Source organism: Ranitomeya imitator, chromosome 2 (assembly GCF_032444005.1).
Source record: "Ranitomeya imitator isolate aRanImi1 chromosome 2, aRanImi1.pri, whole genome shotgun sequence".
Taxonomy (NCBI): Eukaryota; Metazoa; Chordata; class Amphibia; order Anura; family Dendrobatidae; genus Ranitomeya; species Ranitomeya imitator.
This window is the reverse complement of record NC_091283.1, coordinates 94,014,973-94,036,174: the sequence shown is the minus strand read 5'-3', so window position 1 is coordinate 94,036,174 and position 21,202 is coordinate 94,014,973. Positions and strand designations below refer to the sequence as shown.

Sequence of the window (21,202 nt, the reverse complement as noted above, 5' to 3'; positions counted from 1 at the left end):
GGAACCTGAGGAAGCAGTGGACTGAGTCTGGTGTGGAAACATCCAGAGCCACCGTGCACAGGCGTGTGCAGGAAATGGGCTACAGGTGCCGCATTCCCCAGGTAAAGCCACTTTTGAACCATAAACAGCGGCAGAGGCGCCTGACCTGGGCTACAGAGAAGCAGCACTGGACTGTTGCTAAGTGGTCCCAAGTACTTTTTTCTGATGAAAGCAAATTTTGCATGTCATTCGGAAATCAAGGTGCCAGAGTCTGGAGGAAGACTGGGGAGAAGGAAATGCCAAAATGCCTGAAGTCCAGTGTCAAGTACCCACAGTCAGTGATGGTGTGGGGTGCCATGTCAGCTGCTGGTGTTGGTCCACTGTGTTTCATCAAGGGCAGGGTTAATGCAGCTAGCTATCAGGAGATTTTGGAGCACTTCATGCTTCCATCGGCTGAAATGCTTTATGGAGATGAAGATTTCATTTTTCAGCACGACCTGGCACCTGCTCACAGTGCCAAAACCACTGGTAAATGGTTTACTGACCATGGTATTACTGTGCTCAATTGGCCTGCCAACTCTCCTGACCTGAACCCCATAGAGAATCTGTGGGATATTGTGAAGAGAAAGTTGAGAGACGCAAGACCCAACACTCTGGATGAGCTTAAGGCCGCTATTGAAGCATCCTGGGCCTCCATAACATCTCAGCAGTGTCACAGGCTGATTGCCTCCATGCCACGCCGCATTGAAGCAGTCATCTCTGCCAAAGGATTCCCGACCAAGTATTGAGTGCATAACTGAACATTATTATTTGATGGTTTTTATGTTTGTTATTAAAAAACACTTTTATTTGATTGGATGGGTGAAATATGCTAATTTATTGAGACAGGTTTTTTGGGTTATCAGGAGTTGTATGCCAAAATCATCAGTATTAAAACAATAAAAGACCTGACAAATTTCAGTTGGTGGATAATGAATCTATAATATATGAAAGTTTAATTGTAATCATTACATTATGGTAAATAATGAAATTTAACACTATATGCTAATTTTTTGAGAAGGACCTGTATATGCCCTGAGCCAGACATTGAGAATTTTGATTAGTAAAAACTGAGTGAAAAGCTGAAATTAGAGAACAGAAAATATCTCCAATGAGAAGACGAGCCGACATTAGCAGTTGTGTTATGGGTGAATGTGCATTACACTGGAAAAAGTTACCTTTAAGTAGTTAAGGTGGTAGTCCAACAGAACGGTGGCGTTGGTGATACTGTCCTTTGTGCCCACAAATACAAAGGGAACCATTCCCTAAAAGTCAATGATCACAATGTCAGTATTAGCATGCTGCCGTTACGTTATGGCTTGTGTTATACTCTTATGGGATTTTACAGGTTACAACCAAAACAATATATATATTATATAGACATACATACACACAAACGAATGCCAGAAAAATAAACAAAACAAAAACACAGCACCGTGATAGTAGTTGGGTGCAAATCCTGGGAAAGCAACACCGGATCCCCGATAACAGTCCACAAGAAATAGAGCGCCGGAATCCAGGGAAAGCAAAAAAAAAAAAAAAAAGATCCTGTATTGACCCACACCCTAATGTGTGCAGCACTTGAAAGGGGCAAAACAAGGATTTTATTTTTGCTTTACCCAAATTTTGGAGCGCTGTCTTTTCTCTGGACTACACACGATAATGCTTGCACTAAAATCTATCATCAAGAAAGTGAGTAAATTTGTGTTGATCTGTCACAAGTTTTCACAGTACAATCTACATATATTACTAAGCAGATCTCATAGACCTGGTGAAACTGTTGTATTTGCTCTGAAAATACATGTCAAAATAGCTGTATAATCCTGATATTAAAAAGAACAATTTGTAAGTCCAGCTATAGAATGAAATATCTCATCAGTCTAAGGCTGCGTGCCCACGTTGCGTTTCTTATGCGTTTCTGCCGCAGCGAAAACACTTAAAAACAGCATTCCCATGCAATCCTATAAGATTCTGCAGTTGCTGTGCCCATGCTGCGGATTTTCCCATTGCAGAATTGCATAGCGGTAAAATCCGCAGCATCTTCATTATTTCTGTGGAATCGCGGCGATTCCGATGCCAAAGGATTGCATTAAAACGCTCACTTTACGCATGTGGCTATGCCCACCATGGGTAAACCGAGCGCTTTATGTGTGAATGGTACCCAGGTCTGGAGAAGTGGAGACTCTCCTCCAGGCCCTTGGGAACGGTATTTCTGTAAAAAAAAAAAAAAAGAAAAAAAAGAATCAAAATAAAAAATAGTGATATACTTACCGTACCTTCCGATGACGGTGCACACGGTGACTTCCGTTCCCAGGGATGCTTTGCGCAAAGGACCTGGGATGACGTCGCGGTCACGCGACCGTGACGTCACAAAGGTCCTTTGCGCAAAGCATCCCTGGGAAAGGAACGTACCGGAAGCGCTGCGGCGGAGACCGGGGGCCGTTGGAAGGTGAGACTAACCATATTTTTTTTTAAATTATTTTTAACATTCTATCTTTTACTATTGATTCTGCATAGGCAGCATCAATAGTAAAAAGTTGGTCACACTTGTCAAACACTGTGCTTGACAAGTGTGACCAACCTATCAATCACTTTACCAAGCGATGCTTCAAATCACTTGCAAAACGCTTGTGTTTTACCTGTGGTGGGGAGTTGCGGAAATGCTGCGGACATATCCAAGGCATTTCTGCAACGTGGGCACATAGCCTAAGTGTATTCAAGACTAGGTGGGTGGAGATTCAGCACAGCGGTGAGGAGGGGCACTGAGGAGCTGTCAATTAAGACTAGCTGGGAGGAAATTGAGGTAAACTTTCATACAGAATCACAAAACCATTCTGGCATAGATTTTCAAAAGAAATCCTCCAGCCTCATCAGGTTTAAGAGATCAATTTAAAAATGTTTGCAGTTTTTTTTTACGGAATCTAGCGACAGATCTGCTTCAATGAAGTAGTGATCACAGGATTATATAAGGGCTTTTATTACATACAGAAGTTGTGTCCATGGTTTCGGAAGAAAATTACTCAAATGGTTGTATCACATATACTTAAAATATCATGTAAATCTGATAAAAATATGAAGAAATCCAGGGAAATACTATTTTCATATAGCTTATATTTGTAATTGGCAGACTATGGGAATACAGCACCAGCTCTTTAGCTTCCTCTTTATAGGTCCATTAATATAAAGATCATGTAGAAGAATGGACACAATTCTCATATATCGCACACGTGGCAATACACACCACTTGTCTACAAGGTTTGTCATCAAATAATAAAATCATAATGACCAAATACTAAATAATTCGGCTATAATATAAGGGAATACAAACCTCTTCTTGGGAAATGTTTTTATCATTTTCGGCTTCAATCCGGACTCTGACAACCCCCGATTTGTCCACAATTTCCTGAATGAGTTTTCCGTTCTTCCCAATAACTTTTCCTAAATTTTTTTTTTTTTTTTAAAAAGTACAAAATCTATTAACTAGAAAACAGAACTGTGAAAGGTTTTAAAAATAAAAAATGGATTATGAAAATAAATAAATGCAGACATCAAACGTAATTGTTTAGAAGCCAAGAACCATGGAAAGAATGATTCTTAAAAGGGTTGTCATATATTAAAAATTACTACTTATTTTTAATCAGAGTGGCAAACACAAAAAACCCAGCTGGAGCTTTTAATCACCCTCCTGGAGTACAGCACTCTCTCTTGTCGCTGCCGGCTGCGATCTGTGCCGACAGGCTGCAGCGGTGACGCCATGTTCACAGCACAACAGCCAATCGCTGCGCTCTGTGGCTCTGCTACTGGAGGAGTGTAACAGAAAGCTGTACCCAGGAAACGTGAGAAAAAGCTAAATCATTTATTAGTTTGTCTTGCATCCCGGAGCCTATGCAGTAATATTCTTTGAAACGGTACAACTCATGACCCTCAGGTATCAGTAGATATGAAGTAACTCGCCCTGATACAGAAGTGAGCCGGGCTACCCCATCAACCATGGTCAGAAGAGCAAGTCAAACGCAACAGAACTAGGAAACAGGCTGTGTTGGCCACTGAAACGGGCAGTCGGTTACTCTACTTGATGCACCGCACTGATGACAATCTGATAAAAAGAAGGAAAAAAAATAACACTGGACCCCCAGGGACCCTAGAGCAGGGCATATACTCAAAGTGGCATCTTCTATAGCGGCTCGAACAGCTTACTCCTATTATGTCTATTATTCGAACCCAAACAAAAAGCCTCACTGGAGATGTGAGCAGAACCTTACAGAGAACCTGTAATCAGGTTTGGCGCATATGAGATATGGCCACCACCTTTCATGGGTGATATACAACAATCTATAATGCTGTATATCAGCCCCCAACCCGGCCTCCAAGACAAGAATAATAGTTTTTATTATACTCCCCTGTGGGGCGTTCTGAGGTGTGTGGCCGGTCTTGGTCCGGTGCCTCCCATCTTCTTGCGATGCTACCCTCCTTCTGTGATTTGTATAGAGGACGCCTCCTGTGTCATCCACACTCTCCCTGGCATCGCGCTCCTGCACAGGCGTACTCCAGTGTGCAGGCGCCATGAAAGGTCAAAGAGCCCGGCTCATGCGCACTGCAGTACTTTACTGTACCGTGGTCAGGGCAGAGACGTACGCCTGCGCAGGAACGTGATTTCGTGGAAGGTGTAGGGACACGTCATCCACACGAAGCAAGAAGGAGGGAGACACCAGACCATACCCAGCGACACCCATTAGACTGGACCGCTCGGCAGGGGTGTAATAAAAGCTCTTTTTTCTTGTCTTTCGGGACAGATATATTATAGAATGCTGTACATCAGCCCTGACAGGTGGTGGCCATATCTCATATCGGCCAAACCTGGTGACAGATTCCCTTTCAAGGGGCTGCCCGATCACACCATGCCGACAGCCTGCCCACAGGATACAATGCCCAGATAGACACAGCTAATCCTCCCCGTCTTGCTGTGTCACAGTTCTGGCGCTGTATGGTGTTTCTATACAAATTTTTGCTTTTAGGTCTACACTGTGTTCCAAATTATTATGCAAATAATATTTCCTCATATTTTCTCTAAATTACCTATCTGAATTGCAGTCATTGTTATTTTCCAGTCATCTACTATTCTAGTATAATTGCAATGTTTTGGAACAAACTGCCTATGAAAACAGTATCTTTTTTAAAAAGAAAATAAACACTCAAAATGCATGTTCCAAATTATTATGCACAGCAGAGTTTTCAACCTTTTTTATTTAATTTTGAACAAAAAAAATGGCCAATTGTGAAGTTATAAGCATTATCAGCTTATTACAAAATGAAATCAAACAGTGAAAACGTTATTCTGGGTGATGTTACATTTGCACATAGGACCCCTTGTTCGAAAGAAGTTTCTGGACTCTCTCGTCCATTGAATTTGTCAGATGGTTTCTACTTCAATTGTTTTGCATGTGGACAGAATACCCTCCCAGAGCTGTTGCTTAGATATGAACTGCCTCCCGCCATCATAGACACTCCTTTTGATGATGCTCCAGAGGTTCTCAATGGGGTTGAGGTCAGGGGATGATGGTGGCCACACCATAAGTTTGTCCTCTTTTATGCCCATAGCAGCCAGAGATGCAGATGTGTTTTTTGCAGCATGAGACGGTGCATTATCATGCATGAAAATGATCTTGCTGCGGAAAGCACGGTTCTTCCTCTTGAACCATGGCAGGAAGTATTGTTTTAGAAACTCCACATAGATTATGGAGTTTATCTTTATCCCTTCAGGGATCATAAAGGGGCTGACAATCTCTCTCCCCATGATTCCAGCCCAAAACATTACTCCACCTCCTCCTTGTTGGCGCCTTAGCCGTGTTTTCATGGGGTGTCCATCAACCAGCCATCCTCCACTCCATCCATCTGGACCATCAAGCGTTGCACGGCACTGATCGGTGAACAAAACAGTTTGGAAGTCAGTCTTCATGTATCGTTTGGCCCACTGGAGCCGTTTCTGCTTGTGTGCAGTGGATAGAGGTGGTCAACAGGATGGCTTACGCACAGCTGCAAACCTCTGAAGGACCCAGCATCTTGTTGGTCTTGGGAACGTTGGAGGCACCAGCAGCTTCAAAATCTTGTCTGCTGCCCTGACAAGGCATTTTTGCAGCTGCTCTTTTAACCTTACGCAATTGCCTGTTGGAAAGAGTCCTCAATTTTTCCTTATCAGCACGCACACGTGTGTGCTGGGAATCAGCTACATACTTCTTGATTGTGCGATGATCACGATGAAGTGTCTTGGCAATGTTGATTGTAGTCATGCCTTGACCTAAATACTCCACAATTTGTTGCTTCTCAGCAGCAGACACATCCTTTTGCTTTCCCATTTTGGCCAAACATGTAGGCTGCTTAATAATGTGGATCAGCCTTCTTAAGTAGTCTTTCCTTTATTTGGACAGACCTGCCGAACTAATTTGCACAGGTATCTGCAATTGCTTTCAGTGATATAAAGAGCCCTGACACACATCATCAATGAGTTTAAATGACAAACAAAAAAATTCTAACCTCATCACTCCTAAACTCTTTGTGCATAATAATTTGGAACACAGTGTATAAGTTTAACACCTATGTAAAGTTCCAGTGACCCTGACCAATGTCATATTGATAACCTATGGTTAACAATGATTTGTGATGCACATGGCGAGGCTATGTCTGGTGCAGACTGCCACCTGGCGGTCAACACATTGGCTTAATGAGTGTGACTAAGCAGGATAACCATCTACCTAGTGCAGCATTGCAATATGCTGTATGCAGGGCGCCATTAGTATATAATCGCCATGACGTCATGCAGGTCGTCACTGATCACTACCTCCGCCCTCTGCACATCAATGACTACATGCACTTTACTGCTGACAATAGGCCTTTAAATGCTGCAAGCCAAAAACTTACATACCTACTAAATTTCGAGGAACTTGGATTATGTCTTCAGCAAATTCTAAGTATGTCCTTGCTTTCTTTACAGCGTCTTGGTCCTAAGGAAAAGTGAACCATGCGAGAGGCAGAGTTACCGAAAGGTGATGCGATTTATTAGGGGTTATGCTCATTATTTCAGATTCTAGCCATTTCCAGCAGTGTAACTCTTACCTCACCATAAATATGAAACGTACAAGTGTCTTCATCCAGATCAATAGCAGTCACGCCTGGAACTCTCCGAGCTTGCTGTATATTGGCGCCATGAGTGCCTATAGCTAAACCCATCAGATCCTCCCGGACAACAAATTGCTCATGGAATCTGGATGCTAGCTGCCGTGAGCTCTGCAAAGACACAAATACTCCGTGTATTCCTCGACAACACGCTGGGAAGCATATTTTACCCTTGGTCATTACATTACATGGGTGGTCAAACTTGGGGATTAACTTTTTTTTTCACTTAAGTGCATGTAAATGGGGCTAAAAATAGTGGAATGGAACTGGATTCAGAGGAGAAAAAGAGGTTAGATTATACTCACCCAGGGGCGGTCCTGCACCGATGGGTGTTTCAGGTCCGGAACAGCGCCTCCCATCTTCATTCTATGACGTCCTCTTCTGGTCTTCACGCTGCGGCTCCGGCGCAGGCGTACTTTGACTGCCCTGTTGAGGGCAGAGCAAAGTACTGCAGTGCGCAGGCCCCGGAAAGGTCAGAGAAGCCCAGCACCTGCGCACTGCAGAACTTTGCTCTGCCGTCAACAGGGCAGACAAAGTACGCCTGCGACGGAGCCGCGGCGTGAAGACCAGAAGAGGATGTCATGGAATGAAGATAGGAGGCGCCAGAGCGGACCTGAGACACCCATTTGACCGAACCGCAGCAGGACAGCCCCTGGGTAAGTATAATCTAACCTCTTTTTCTCCTCTTTCAGGTTACATCGGGGGATTATCTACAGCATTACAGAATGCTGTAGATAAGCCCCTGATGACGGTGAGCTTACCTCACCATCGATTTTGGGGGTGACAGGTTCCCTTTAATAAACTTCTTGAATGTGGTTTTGAGCACATTGAGGGGTGCAGTTTTTAGAATGGTGTCACACTTGGTTATTTTCTATCATATAGACCCCTCAAAATGACTTCAAATGAGATGTGGTCCCTAAAAAAAAAAAATGGTGTTGTAAAAATGAGAAATTGCTGGTCAACTTTTAACCCTTATAACTATCTAACAAAAAAAAAAATGTTGGTTCCAAAATTGTGCTGATGTAAAGTAGACATGTGGGAAATGTTACTTATTAAGTATTTTGAGTGACATATCTGTGTGATTTAAGGGCATAAAAATTCAAAGTTGGAAAATTGCGAAATTTTCAAAATTTTCGCCAAATTTCCGTTTTTTTCACAAATAAACGCAAGTCTTATTGAAGAAATCTTAGCACTATCATGAATTACAATATGTCTCGAGAAATAATGTCAGAATCATCAGGATCCGTTGAAGCGTTCCAGAGTTATAACCTCATAAAGGGACAGTGGTCAGAATTGTAAAAATTGGTCCGGTCATTAACGTGCAAACCACCCTTGGGGCTTAAGGGGTTAAAAAGGTATAAAATAAGGAGAGTTTCACATATCGGGGCAGACTGCCAAGTCTCCTGAGCTACCTGCCTAATAGGTGGCCAGACCGAGTACTGAGACACAAGCAAGGTCCATGTTTCGTCAGCCTTAGGCTGTGTTCACACCAGTGTTGGAGGCTTTATTAAACAAATCTTTGTCGACGTTTATGTCGCATTTGCAATTCTGTAAATTTTCAGACAAAATTACAGGCACCTTGGTGGAACCCAACAGACCCCAAATTCAGTAGCGGGGGTCAATTAGGCACCAACAGTGTCAGATATGCAGCAGACCACAGCATTAAAGAGGTCGTCCACTAGTTTTACATTGATGACCTCTCTTTAGGGTAGGTAATCAATGCCTGATAGGTAGGACCCCGACGATCAGCTGTTAACGGTGTTGGCCGCCAGCCGGAAGAACTAATTAGCTGAGGTGCTCCATCTACTTGTAGTGGCCGGGCTTGGTACTGCACATCCTCCTCCTATTCAAATCAATAGGAGGCAGATGTGCAATACCCTGCGGCGGCCACTACCAGAAGATCGCCAGCTCTGCAAGTATTTCTGGCCAGCGGCCGCCGCCATTGATAACAGCTGATTGGCAGGGGTTCCGGGTGTCGGACCCTGATCGATCGGACATTGACCTATCCTTAGGATAGGTCATTATCAATGTAAAAGTAATGGAAGACCTATATATTTTTTTTAAGCTCCTACAATGGAAAAAAAAAAAAAAAAAAAAGGACTTCGCAACGCAAATGTAGAGCAAAGAAGGTTACTGAGTCTTGCGCCAAAGACACCTAATAGTTTGACTCGCAGAGAATAATGGCTGCATTGTAAAAAGGACATTAATGTCTACATACTTCAAGTTGCTTGCTGGCTTCTTCATTCCTCAGCATTAAAGACAACTTTGTCCGGAGGCTTCGGAAATGCATGTCGCTCAACATGTTCGCCCTTTTAATAGTAACTTCATTGACGGACTGTAAAGAGATAAAGTGGATGTAAAAAAAAAGTGAAAGTCGAGAGTTGTATACATATATATGTGCATACATACACAATTTTTTTTTAATGTATCTTTTTGTATATAGTAATTACAGGTATGTCAAACCGGACTCCCATGACTGCCCGGGGCTGTCAGTAAAGAACCAGCCTCAGGAACAATGAAAAGCTTACTGAAGTTATAAAAAAGTCCCTCCCCAGTCACAATTTGTACTGATCCCAACGTGTAAGAGGTTAAAACAGTCAGAAAGCCGAGCTCAGAGCTTTATCAGAGCGGCTGTCAATCAGAGCGGCTGTCAATCAGAGCGACTGTGCTGACCTGATGAACTTGTCACATACAGACGTCAGAGAGTAAAGTTCTCAGCGTCTTCTACAGATACATACATTAAGGAGCGGCAAGAGCTTCCTCGGGGCTTTTTTAGACCAACATATTGCATAACTGTGTGGGAACAGAATATTTAGCACCAAAAACAAGAATATCAGTTTGTTATGAGGTTTAGGAAAGCTTGGGTACTTTGACCTTGCAGCCATACTTTTTGCTAATGTACGGTAGCAAGAAAAAAAGGACCGAAGAGAGGAAGTGAACTGCAAGAGTCGGGTTCACAGGCCGGTTACCTGTGAATATGGAGATCCTAGGTCTGCATGGGAAAGATATTACATACACACAAGATTTTTATATTAATATCTACTATATAATTGTCTAAGGGCCACTTCCGTCTGTCTGTCACGGATATTCATTGGTCGTGGCCTCTTTCTGTCATGGAAATCCAAGTCGCTGATTGGTCGTGGCTGTTTTGCCGCGACCAATCAGCGACGTGCACAGTCCGGAAGAAAATGGCCGCTCCTTACTCCCCACAGTCACTGCCCGGCGCCCGCATACTCCCCTCCAGTCACCGCTCACACAGGGTTAATGCCTGCGGTAATGGACCGCGTTATGCCGCGGGTAACGCACTCCATTAACGCTATTAACCCTGTGTGTCCCCAACTTTTTACTATTGATGCTGCCTATGCGGCATCAATAGTAAAAAAAATGTAATGTTAAAAATAATAATAAAAAAAACCCCCTGCTATTCTCACCCTCCGTTGTCGAACGATCGGTTCGAAAGATCCGCTCGCCATCTTCCATTCCCGGCGATGCATTGCGAAATTACCCAGAAGACTTAGCGGTCTCGTGAGACCGCCAAGTCATCTGGGTAATTTCGCAATGCATCCTGGGAACGGAAGATGGCGGCAGCCGCGCGCATATCACCGGAGCTTCGGTGGATCCCAGGAGTGAGTATATAACTATTTTTTATTTTAATTATTTTTTTAACAGGGATATGGTGCCCACACTGTAGTATACTATGTGTGCGGTGTTCGATACCGCGTGGCTGCTATACACTACATAGGCAGTGTTATATACTCCGTGGGCTGTGCTATATACTGCGTGGGCTGTGCTATATATTACGTGGCAACGGATATATATTACGTGACTGGGCAATATACGACGTGACTGGGCAATATACTACGTGGCTGGGCAATATACTACGTGGCTCTGTGCTATATACATACATATTCTAGAATACCCGATGCGTTAGAAATCGGGCCACTAATATATACACACACACACACACACACACACACACACACACACACATATATATATACACACACACACACTTCATCTTTTAATCCAAGATACATTTGAGCTATAAATAAATTGAATCTGTCGTCTGCACTAGGTTGCCCCATGTAAAGGCAAAAGGAAGTAAAAGAAAATGACAAAGACTTTGACTATCCCGCCATTACAGTACACATCAATGCACGGGATGCAAAGTAAGGAGTTAGGAAGGTGCACGGAATGGTGACGCCAAGGGAGTAAAGTGCTTGGTTTGAACAGTCATTTTATGCCAACACACTCCCTTTATATAGACGAGCAGTCCCAGCACTCATTTATCACAAACCTTCGCCTTCGGTTACATAGTGTTGCGTTTGTGGCAAACTTTATATGTGACACAAAATAAACTAACATTGGACGATCTAACCTCGGTGTCAGTCGCAGTCATATAATCTTTAGATTTTGTCCTTTTTTACAATATTTTGTGTTCCAACAATAAAAGGACAAGTGCAGATTGTCTTAGATTCTGGTATAACAGAGAACGGCAATGCTTACCAAGATGACAAGCTGACCACTTTCCGAATCAAATGTTACGGAAAACGCCCCGACGGCCTTTTTGAAGTCTTTGTGAGCAGATTCTTTTGCACACCTGAGGAGAGGAAAAACACATTAAGAATACAAAATAATAATAAAAAATGCCAAAAGAAATGCACAAGCAGAAGACATTGCTATGTTATTGGGATGTACCCAATACTAGGGCAGATGCCACATCTGTGCGGATTACTTGTGTATCTGACATCTAACTCTCCGACATGGATTTCCTCTATTTGAACCAAACCATTTTCTGCCACAATACGTCCATTCAGGCTGCACGTGACTTATACGCATTACACACATTCCAAGATACCATAGATGTCAGGCGGACATGAGATTGAAAGTAGTCTGCTACCTGATAATGGGCTCCTGGTGCAGCCTAAACGTTTGCCCAGGGCTTTTGACCAGGCGTGCCCAAACGTTTACATGCCACTGTACATTAAGTGAATCAGGCTAGATGTAAGCGCCACTTAACCATGTCTGTGACCTTAGGATGAAGAACACACAGGCGGAGCTCAGGAGACCACAGACCATCAGGCACGTGGCCAATGCTGGAGTAATGACCTTGATGCGTCATGCTGAATCCTCTGACATTACTGGCACTATTACTGTTGAGCAAACATTGCTTGGGAAAATTATTTTTATTCATTTGGGAGGAGAATTTGTGGGCATTCACCATTCAGGAAGAGATTCAAGTTCCCATAGGAGCACTCTAATTGGTACAATTATTTTGTGGGGACTGTGTGGACACATTTAGGTCCAGATCACAATAACTTATGGTTAGCACAGTGCTGCACTATACCGTAAGGGACACCAAGTATGGTAAGATTATTATCAGCAATACTATTTAGTTAGCACCATTATTTTGGGGCACTGTGTATGTGGCACCATATATTTTAGGAGCACCATTTTTATGACAATATTTAGCAGGGTAGTACTGCATTTTGGAATCATTGGGTAGCCGCGCAGACAGCAGGATTATATTGTTATGGCACCAGGAGGATGGTCCATGTTCGAAGTGAGGAACCCATGTGGTTTTGGCAGAAAACTGCAGACAAGTCATGGCTAAAAGAATAAGCACCAAGGCAATCTAGGCTGAACAGAGAAGAAGAAAAAAAAAAAAAAAAGATGTGGTGGATTTTGCCTGTGACAGAATCTGATTAGTTGTGTAATCTCTCTCTGAAGAGCTAAATTTAAAGCACTAAGTACATATCCATCCCGGGTCAGTGCCTTTTAATCAATGTCATCAAACCAATCTCACTATGGTTTCAACATGGTATCCAGGGGATACCTTCTTTTTGAGACTTGGAAGGGTCTTTAGAGCTCCCCAAAGTTTCTATCCCTGCCTTGAAGAGCTTTTTATTTTAAAGTGATATTCCCATACTCACCACATACCCATGTCTGATAAATTTGAGTCCCACAACTACATGGTGAATGGGGGGGTCATCCAACTGCTAAGAGAGTCGGCTGTAAGTCAGAGCCGCGGGCACAGTTAGAGCTGCCGATCTGAACAATCAGCGTGGTGACTGAACCAGCGCCACTGTCGCCCCGTGACAAACCGAAACACTGCCAGGAAGAATAAAGTTAAAATTTCTTTATCGCTTCATTGGGGGACACAAGCAGCTATGGGTGTGAGGCCAACACTAGACAAAAAGAAAAAAAGGAGTTAGCTCCTCTTCAGCAGTGTACACCCACCGACAGGCACAAAGCTCGCAGTTTTAATTTAGTGTCAGTAGAAGGCAGACCTGAAATCTGATTCCAGATCGGTCTTTTTCTCCTTAGGTCACTATGCGGTGTTATTGATCATTTACATTTGTTTTTAGGGTTCTTCTCTGAAGGGTAACAGGGTGTAACTTCTCGTCCTGTTTTCCCAAAAATAAGCAACTGAGAGAATAGTGTGGTGTCATCCACATTGTACCCTCTCTGGTCTGCGGGGCAGGAACTTATGATGGAAGACTTCAAGAGTGTCTCAGGGCGGCTTGTCCTTGTCTTTTCCCCCCCATCTCAGCCCTCTCCTAAAGCGGGATGGGAGGAAGAGACTTGTCACTTCTCAAGTGACCCTACCCCCTCAGGGTCGACAAAACCTTCGGCACCATCTAGGAACTCGACGGTGCAGGAAGGAGGACGCCTAATGCTGTCCTCTGAATTGAGAAGGAGTCAGGACCTCGACAAACAGGTATTACCCTCACTTTCTCCACAGTCCCTCTTCAAGGTGGCAGGGGGCATCAGTAAAGATAGAGGAGAACACAGCTCCTCTCCTCTTTCCAGCATGTAAATTTTGAAGTGCTGAAAACTACACTTAAATTTAGTCCCCGGCTTTCTAAGGCTCTCCTTGTTCTGGCCCCAATCCCCACTTGCGCCCCAGCCAATCAGCACGCGAGGGCTCGCGCTTTCCCTCCTATGGGAACACTTGTTTAATTTCTTCAGGCGGCTTCTTCATGCCCCCTCTTGAGCGCCAGTCAATCAACACCTTTTTATGGGAGCACTAGTTTCATTTCCTACAGCGTGGGCTTTCAGCACGTCATTTCTAGGCCCGCCTTTTTGCTTCATTCTGGCTCCGACAGTGTTACATCTTCAGCTGCGGATGCACTGTGTCGTTTTCTGCAGAGCCTGTCTCTTCACAACTGGCGAACAGATCCACTCAGACGAAGTTCTCTGCATCCAGGACCGGGTAGGCTCTGTCCAGGTGTTTGTTTCTTTCCCTCTTTTAGGCTTAGCCTTCCTCAGCAGCCTCCCTAAGCCCCAGGCCTATATATGCAGACACATGGGGTTTTAACCGCATCCCTCCCCCACTATCATTCACTATGCCTGTGCCATCTGCAAAAAGAAGTGGCCCACAGGTCAGGACTCGGATTTTTGCCCAAATAGCAGCCATCCACTATGCAAGCCTCACAGGAGCCCCTCACCACCCAGAACGAGAGCACAACCCCTCCTCAAGAGTGGGCTGATGCCATTTCTTAATCAGTAACTGACATAACCAATGTGTCCCAGTCCCTGGTATAGGTCCTTGAACATTTACCTAACCTTTCAGACGCCACCAGTGCTCCAATCGTTTCTCAGGAAGAATCGGAGGCACCCACCCGTCACCCTCAGCACGATCAAGGATAAGGTCCAAGAGGCAAGCAAACTCCAGTTCCTCATCTGCTTCCCCTTTGCATCCTTGAAGATGCCTTCAGTATGCCACTCCTCTTCTCCTGAGGTGTCCCAGAGTCTGACCTTGATTCAGAGTCCGAATCTGATATGCTAGACAACCTCATATCTGTCGTCAATCAGACCCAAAATATTAAAAAGGAGTAGGAGGGTCCTTCCCCGAATCACTCATTCTCATTCAAAAAGGCAAAAACACTTTTTCCTGGGTGTTTTCCAACCACAAGGAATTTGAAGGAATCTTTACCAAACAGTGGGAGCACCTGGATAAGCGCTTTCCAGGTAGAAAGCAATTGGATATCTTATAACCTTTCGGTCCCGGTCTCCTCAGCAAATGGGCAAAATCCCTGGCTGTGGACCCCCCCAGTTTCACGCCTAAGACCACTAAGACTTTCCTGTCACTCCCTGATGGTTCCTCTCTCAAGAACTCCACTGACAGACAGATCAAGGCCCTAGCCATGTCCTGCTTTGAGGCTGCTGGAGCTATCTCTGTCCTGCCTTCGCTTCCACATGGGTGACCAAGTCAGTTTCCACCTGGGCAAAACTCCTTCGGCAGGGCATGTTATCAGCAGCCTGGCGGGACGAACTGGCTGATCTTACAGACCAGATTGCCCACACAGGTAAATATTTGCTTGCCACGTTTCTTGATGCTACCGGCTGTTCTGCTGGTGTTACTAACAATATTGTAGCCATACGCAGGGTTCTCTTGCTTAAGGTCTGGAATGCGGACCAGAGATCCAAAAAGTCCCTCAACAATATCGCCTTCTATGGATCATCTAATCTCGGACGCCACTGGCGACAAGAGCATCTCTCTTCCACAGCCTAAGCATCCATTCACCAGGAGACGTTCTCTTCAGTTTCAACCGTTCTCCTTCCCTGGTACCGCCTCTCAATGAGACCAGTCTCCTGCCCAGTGAGAGAGAAGGAAGCAGTCCTTCAAACCTGCCACGGCATGGCGCCCAAATGATCGCTCTACCAAGTCCTCAGGGTCCTGATACAATAAATTCTCTTCCACATGACAGGTCACCCCTACTTGAAAATCCGATCAGGATGGGTGGCTGTCTTCTTTAGCGTGACGCGCGGCTCTCCGTAGACAAGTCTGGGTTAATGACATCTATACCACAGGCTACAAGAGAGAATTCTCTCCCATGCAGACCTTTCTTCATATTCCACCCTCCAAGAGTCCCAGCCCAAGTCCCTGGTTTCTTTCAAGCCATCTCCTCTCTCATCCGGGCAGGGTTCATAGTACCCGTTCCCTCTCAAGAATGCTACTCAGGTATCTATTCCAACCTCTTCGTGGTCCCAAAGTAGGATGGCTCACGGTACTAAACAGGCAGGTGCAACTCCCTCATTTTAGGATGGAATCCCTCAACGTGGCGATTGCCTCTATGGAACCCGAAGAATTCCTCTGCTCGGTGGACATCCAGGATGCTCATCTCCACATTCCGATTTGCGTGGCACATCAGAGGTTTCGCGGCTTCGTGGTCCAGGGGAACCACCACCAGTTCACAGCTCTCCCCTTCAGACTGGCTTCAACCCCCAGAGTGTTTACGAAAGTTATGGCGACTGTCAAGGCCATTCATGGCCCTCCAAGGGGATAGTAATCATCTCCTACCTCAACGACCTTATCAAGGGCCCATCGTTCCAAGATTGTTACTAAAGTCTACAGATCACCCTGGACCCTGTTACCCATTTAGGTTGGGTAGTTAACACAGCAAAGTCATCTCTGATCTCGGCACAATACCTAGTTTTCTTAGGCATGCTGTTGAATACCGCTTGAGCCAGAGTCCTTCTTCCAGAACAGATCTGGGAACTCCTTCAGGGGATTCAATCATCCCCACAATCTCTTCGACTCTGCATGAGCGTACTATGCTAGATGATTGCTGTGAAGCAAGCTGTCCCTTATGCATGGTTTCATACCCGACTGTCCAACTGACCCTCCTTCCAGCTTCGGACAAAAGGATCTTTTCACTGGATCGCACCGTATTTCTGCCTCTCCGAGCGAAGCAGTCATTGGCATGGTGGAGTCGCTCTCCCTCTATTCAGCACCAGAGATCATTCCTCCCTCTCCACTGGCAAGTTGCCACAACGGCCCCAATCTCCTCTGATGGGAGGGTGGTCTTCCTTCGGCACACAGGCCAGGGCTGCTGGAACTCTCAGGAAACCTCTCTGTCCATCAACCTTCTGGAAATCAGAGCCATTTACCTCTTTTTATTCTCCACTGGCAGGACCGTCCAGCGGGCCGACCAGTTTACATTCAATCCAACAATTCCATGGCCGTGGCATACATAAACCACCAGAGCAGAATACGCAGCGAGTCGGTCATATTAGAGGTCTCATGGATTCATGCTTGGGCAGAGCGGCACATGTCAGCAATATCAGCGGTGCGCATTCCAACTTCATAAGTCACCAGGGCCTGTCATCAGGTGAGTGGTTTCCCAATCCCACTGTGTTCTAACAGATCTCTCAAAGGTGGGGCACTCCCGATGTCGATCTGATGGTGTCTCATATGAATCACAAGGTCCCTCGTTTCATGGCTGGTTTTACGACCCCCCTGGCGGTCTGTCACGACGCCTTGGTCATCCCATGGTCTCAGTTTCATCTTTCGTACCTTTTTCCACCTCTTCCTTTGATTCCTAGGCTCATCAAGAGCCACCCAGCCTCTGCAACCCAGATTGGCAAGGCCACTACCTGGCCAGCCCTTCATACATTTGCAAGATTCTACAGGGTAAATACCTACGCCTCAGCGGATGCTGGCTTAGGTAGAAAGGTGCTGCAAGTGGATGTTGTCCATCGTCCGACCTGATTGGAGCACGATATTCTCTTCTAGCCCTTGGGACTGCTTTAGGTACTCAAATGTAAAATTGTTTCTTGGAGCCTTCATTGGGTGACATAAACCTCCCTGTTTTGTGCCTATGATGGGACTACTGCTTTTTCACAAACTGATGAGCTTTGTGCCAGTCGGTGAGTGTACCCTGCTGAGGAGGAGCTAACTCTTTTTGCCTACTGTCAGCCTCCTAGTAACAGGAGCATACACCCATGGTTACCCGAATCCCCCAATGAAGGTTCTAAGAAAGATTTCAAAGGTACCAAAAATCCTTCTTTTCTCCCAGCAGCGGTTGGTTAAGTGCAGGCAGCTTAATAACGCTAATAACCTGCAGATTAACCCTAGATTTCCCTTTAAGTAATTCTGCTTTCAGTATACTGCATTGTTCTGACTTTTGAACACACTTTACTAAAAGACCCACTCCAGGTTTTGATAGAAAATATATGTTTTTCCTATTTTTTGCTACTCAATAAAATTCCCTAAAAATGTAAAGAGGTGGAGGGATGAAAAGCACTCATTTTAATAGCGATAGTAGTTCTCCTATGTTTATTATACGTATGTAGTTCTACAACACACACATTATGTACACGCTCTGGAGCACACACATATACACAACGCAGCTTCATGTATAGTAAAACACACACACCTTCTACATACACACACAGCTCAGCTTCTCACACACAGTCACATAGCTCTGCTACATTCATACATCCACACAGAGCTCTGATAAATACAGAAAAAGCTCAGCATCACACACAGTTATGCTACATATATACACAGTTCTGCCACATACACACAAACAGAGTTCTGCTTCATACACACAGCTGTCCTACATACAACACATACAGTTTTGCTACAAACACACAGCCACACACACAGCTCTGCTCCTTAAACACACAAAAACACACTCCATACATTACCACATTTTAAAATTTCTTCCAGGCATGTGAATGATCACATAACCGGAAAGGTCCTTCAGTTAGGACCTGCAGGATCTAGCAGCCATGATGATGTGCAAGTCCTGGTAGCTTCCTCTCCTGCCCTGCAACGATCACATAGATCATATTGGGTATGAGGAAAGAGAGCAGTTCTCTCATTGAACGGGAAGGATGCGGTCTCAGGGTTCTCCTCGTTCAAAGGAAGCTGTCTCTGGATTATTAAGACACCCCACTTTTAACAAGATAGTTTCTTGCTAAAAATGTGTCTAAGGCTACTTTCACACTAGCGTCGGAATCTCCCCGTCGCAATGCGTTGGGCGAAGATTCCGACGCTAGCGTTTAACGCACTGCACAACGGAGGCAGCGGATGCATTTCTCCGGTGCATCCGCTGCCCCATTGTGAGGTGCGGGTAGGTGGGGGCGGGGTTCCGACCGCGCATGCGCGGTTGGAAAAAGCGGTCCGTCAGGAGCAAAAAACGTTACATGTAGCGTTTTTTGCTCCCGACGGTCCGCCAAAGCACGACGCATCCGTCGTCAATACAAGTCTATGGGGAAAAAACGCATCCTGAAAGCACTTTTGCAGTATGCGTTTTTTCTGCAAAACGACGCATTGTGACGGATTGCAGTTAACGCTAGTGTGAAAGTAGCCTTAGGCTACTTTCACACTAGCGTTTTATTTTTAAATACGTCGCAATGCGTCATTTAGGGGAAAAAACGCATCCTTCAAAGTTGTTTGCAGGATGCGTTTTTGCCCCATAGAGTAACATTACCGACGCATTTCGATGTATTGACACACGTCGCAACCGTCGTGCAACGGTTGCGCCGTGTTGTGGCGGACCGCCGGGAGCAAAAAACGTTGAATTTAACTCCGCCCCCACCTCCCCGCACCTCACAATGGGGCAGCGGATGCGCCGGAGAAATGCATCCGCTGCACCCGTTGTGCGGCGCATCAAACGCTAGCGTCGGAATCTCGGCCCGACGCAATGCGACGGGCCGAATCCGACGCTAGTGTGAAACTAGCCTAATAGTCCAAAAAGATACAGTACTTACATTTGCCGCAAATCCTCGGGAACGTCCAGCTTCACTTTATGGAAGGTGTTTTTCGTTGCCGCCTTGTTTGGGTTAACAGACCGCAGCCTTTCTATGGTGACAATTTCATTATAGGTGGCGTCACAAGCCGCATATTCTATCACGTAGAACTAGGCAAGATGAAAAACAAACAATCATGCAAGGCGTCCGACTTTAACATGGCAGCTCTTCCCAGCTAAGAGAGCAAAGCTCCCTGTGTTCACAAACTATAGCAAAAATAGAACAAAAAATAAATGTAGACATATTCCTACCTCACCCTTTATCATTCTAACTTTAGCAAGCCACCAGCAGCATGGCTCTTTCTCATTTGCTCTGGAATACACCTGGAAAACATATTGAGGTTACATTAAAGAACAATGCTCAAAACACATAGGAAAATTATTTGCTCAATACATCGCATCTCAAATGTAGAAAATTAATCTAAAAAATCCGAAGACTCTGGAAACAAAAGTAGCTACAAATAAGAGAGCTGCTATTACAAACATTATAGGCTGACTTGTAAGACACGTGACTGGCAACCATCTTTAACCCCTTTCTGCCATTGGACGTAATATTCCGTCCATGTGGGGTGGGCCTTAATTCCCAAGGACGGAATATTACGTCCAGCGCGATCGGCCGCGCTCACGGGGGGAGCGCCGCCGATCGCGGCCGGGTGTCAGCTGCTTATCGCAGCTGACATCCGGCACTATGTGCCAGGAGCGGTCACGGACCGCCCCCGGCACATTAACCCCCGGCACACCGCGATCAAAGATGATCGCGATGTGCCGGCGGTGCAGGGAAGCATCGCGCAGGGAGGGGGCTCCCTGCGGGCTTCCCTGAGACCCCCGCAGCAACGCGATGTGATCGCGTTGCTCCGGGGGTCTCCTACCTCCCTCCCTGCAGTAAGTCCCGGATCCAAAATGGCCGCGGATCCGGGTCCTGCAGGGAGGGAGGTGGCTTACCAAGTGCCTGCTCAGAGCAGGCACTTGGTAACGCTGCACTGCTCTCAGACAGATCGGTGATCTGTCAGAGTGCTGTGCAAACTGGCAGATCACCGATCTGTATTGTCCCCCCCTGGGGCAAAGTAAAAAAGTAAAAAAAAAAATTTCCAAGTGTGTAAAAAAAAAAAAAAAAAAAAAAATCCTAAATAATGAAAAAAAAAAATATATATTATTCCCATAAATACATTTCTTTATCTAAATAAAAAAAACAAAACAATAAAAGTACACATATTTAGTATCTCCGCGTCCGTAACGACCCGACCTATAAAACTGGCCCACTAGTTAACCCCTTCAGTAAACACCGTAAGAAAAAAAAAAAAAAACGAGGCAAAAAACAACGCTTTATTATCATACCGCCAAACATAAAGTGGAATAACACGCGATCAAAAAGACGGATATAAATAACCATGGTACCGCTGAAAGCGTCATCTTGTCCCGCAAAAAACGAGCCACCATACAGCGACAACAGCAAAAAAATAAAAAAGTTA

At 45.1% G+C, this 21,202-nt stretch overlaps 1 protein-coding gene across 2 annotated transcripts in view; it reads right to left on the bottom strand.

The window, feature by feature from the left end:
- FMR1 (fragile X messenger ribonucleoprotein 1) overlaps positions 1–21,202 on the bottom strand; it is a 90,072-nt gene that overhangs the window by 23,573 nt on the left and 45,297 nt on the right. For both annotated transcript variants that reach the window (XM_069747040.1, XM_069747041.1), the window contains 8 exons: positions 19,986–20,057; positions 19,696–19,844; positions 11,695–11,788; positions 9,407–9,523; positions 7,129–7,299; positions 6,938–7,016; positions 3,347–3,456; positions 1,197–1,283 (listed from right to left, as the gene is read on the bottom strand). In XM_069747040.1, coding sequence (XP_069603141.1) covers positions 1,197–1,283; positions 3,347–3,456; positions 6,938–7,016; positions 7,129–7,299; positions 9,407–9,523; positions 11,695–11,788; positions 19,696–19,844; positions 19,986–20,057 — 879 coding nt within the window. The remainder of the gene's footprint in view (positions 1–1,196; positions 1,284–3,346; positions 3,457–6,937; positions 7,017–7,128; positions 7,300–9,406; positions 9,524–11,694; positions 11,789–19,695; positions 19,845–19,985; positions 20,058–21,202) is intronic.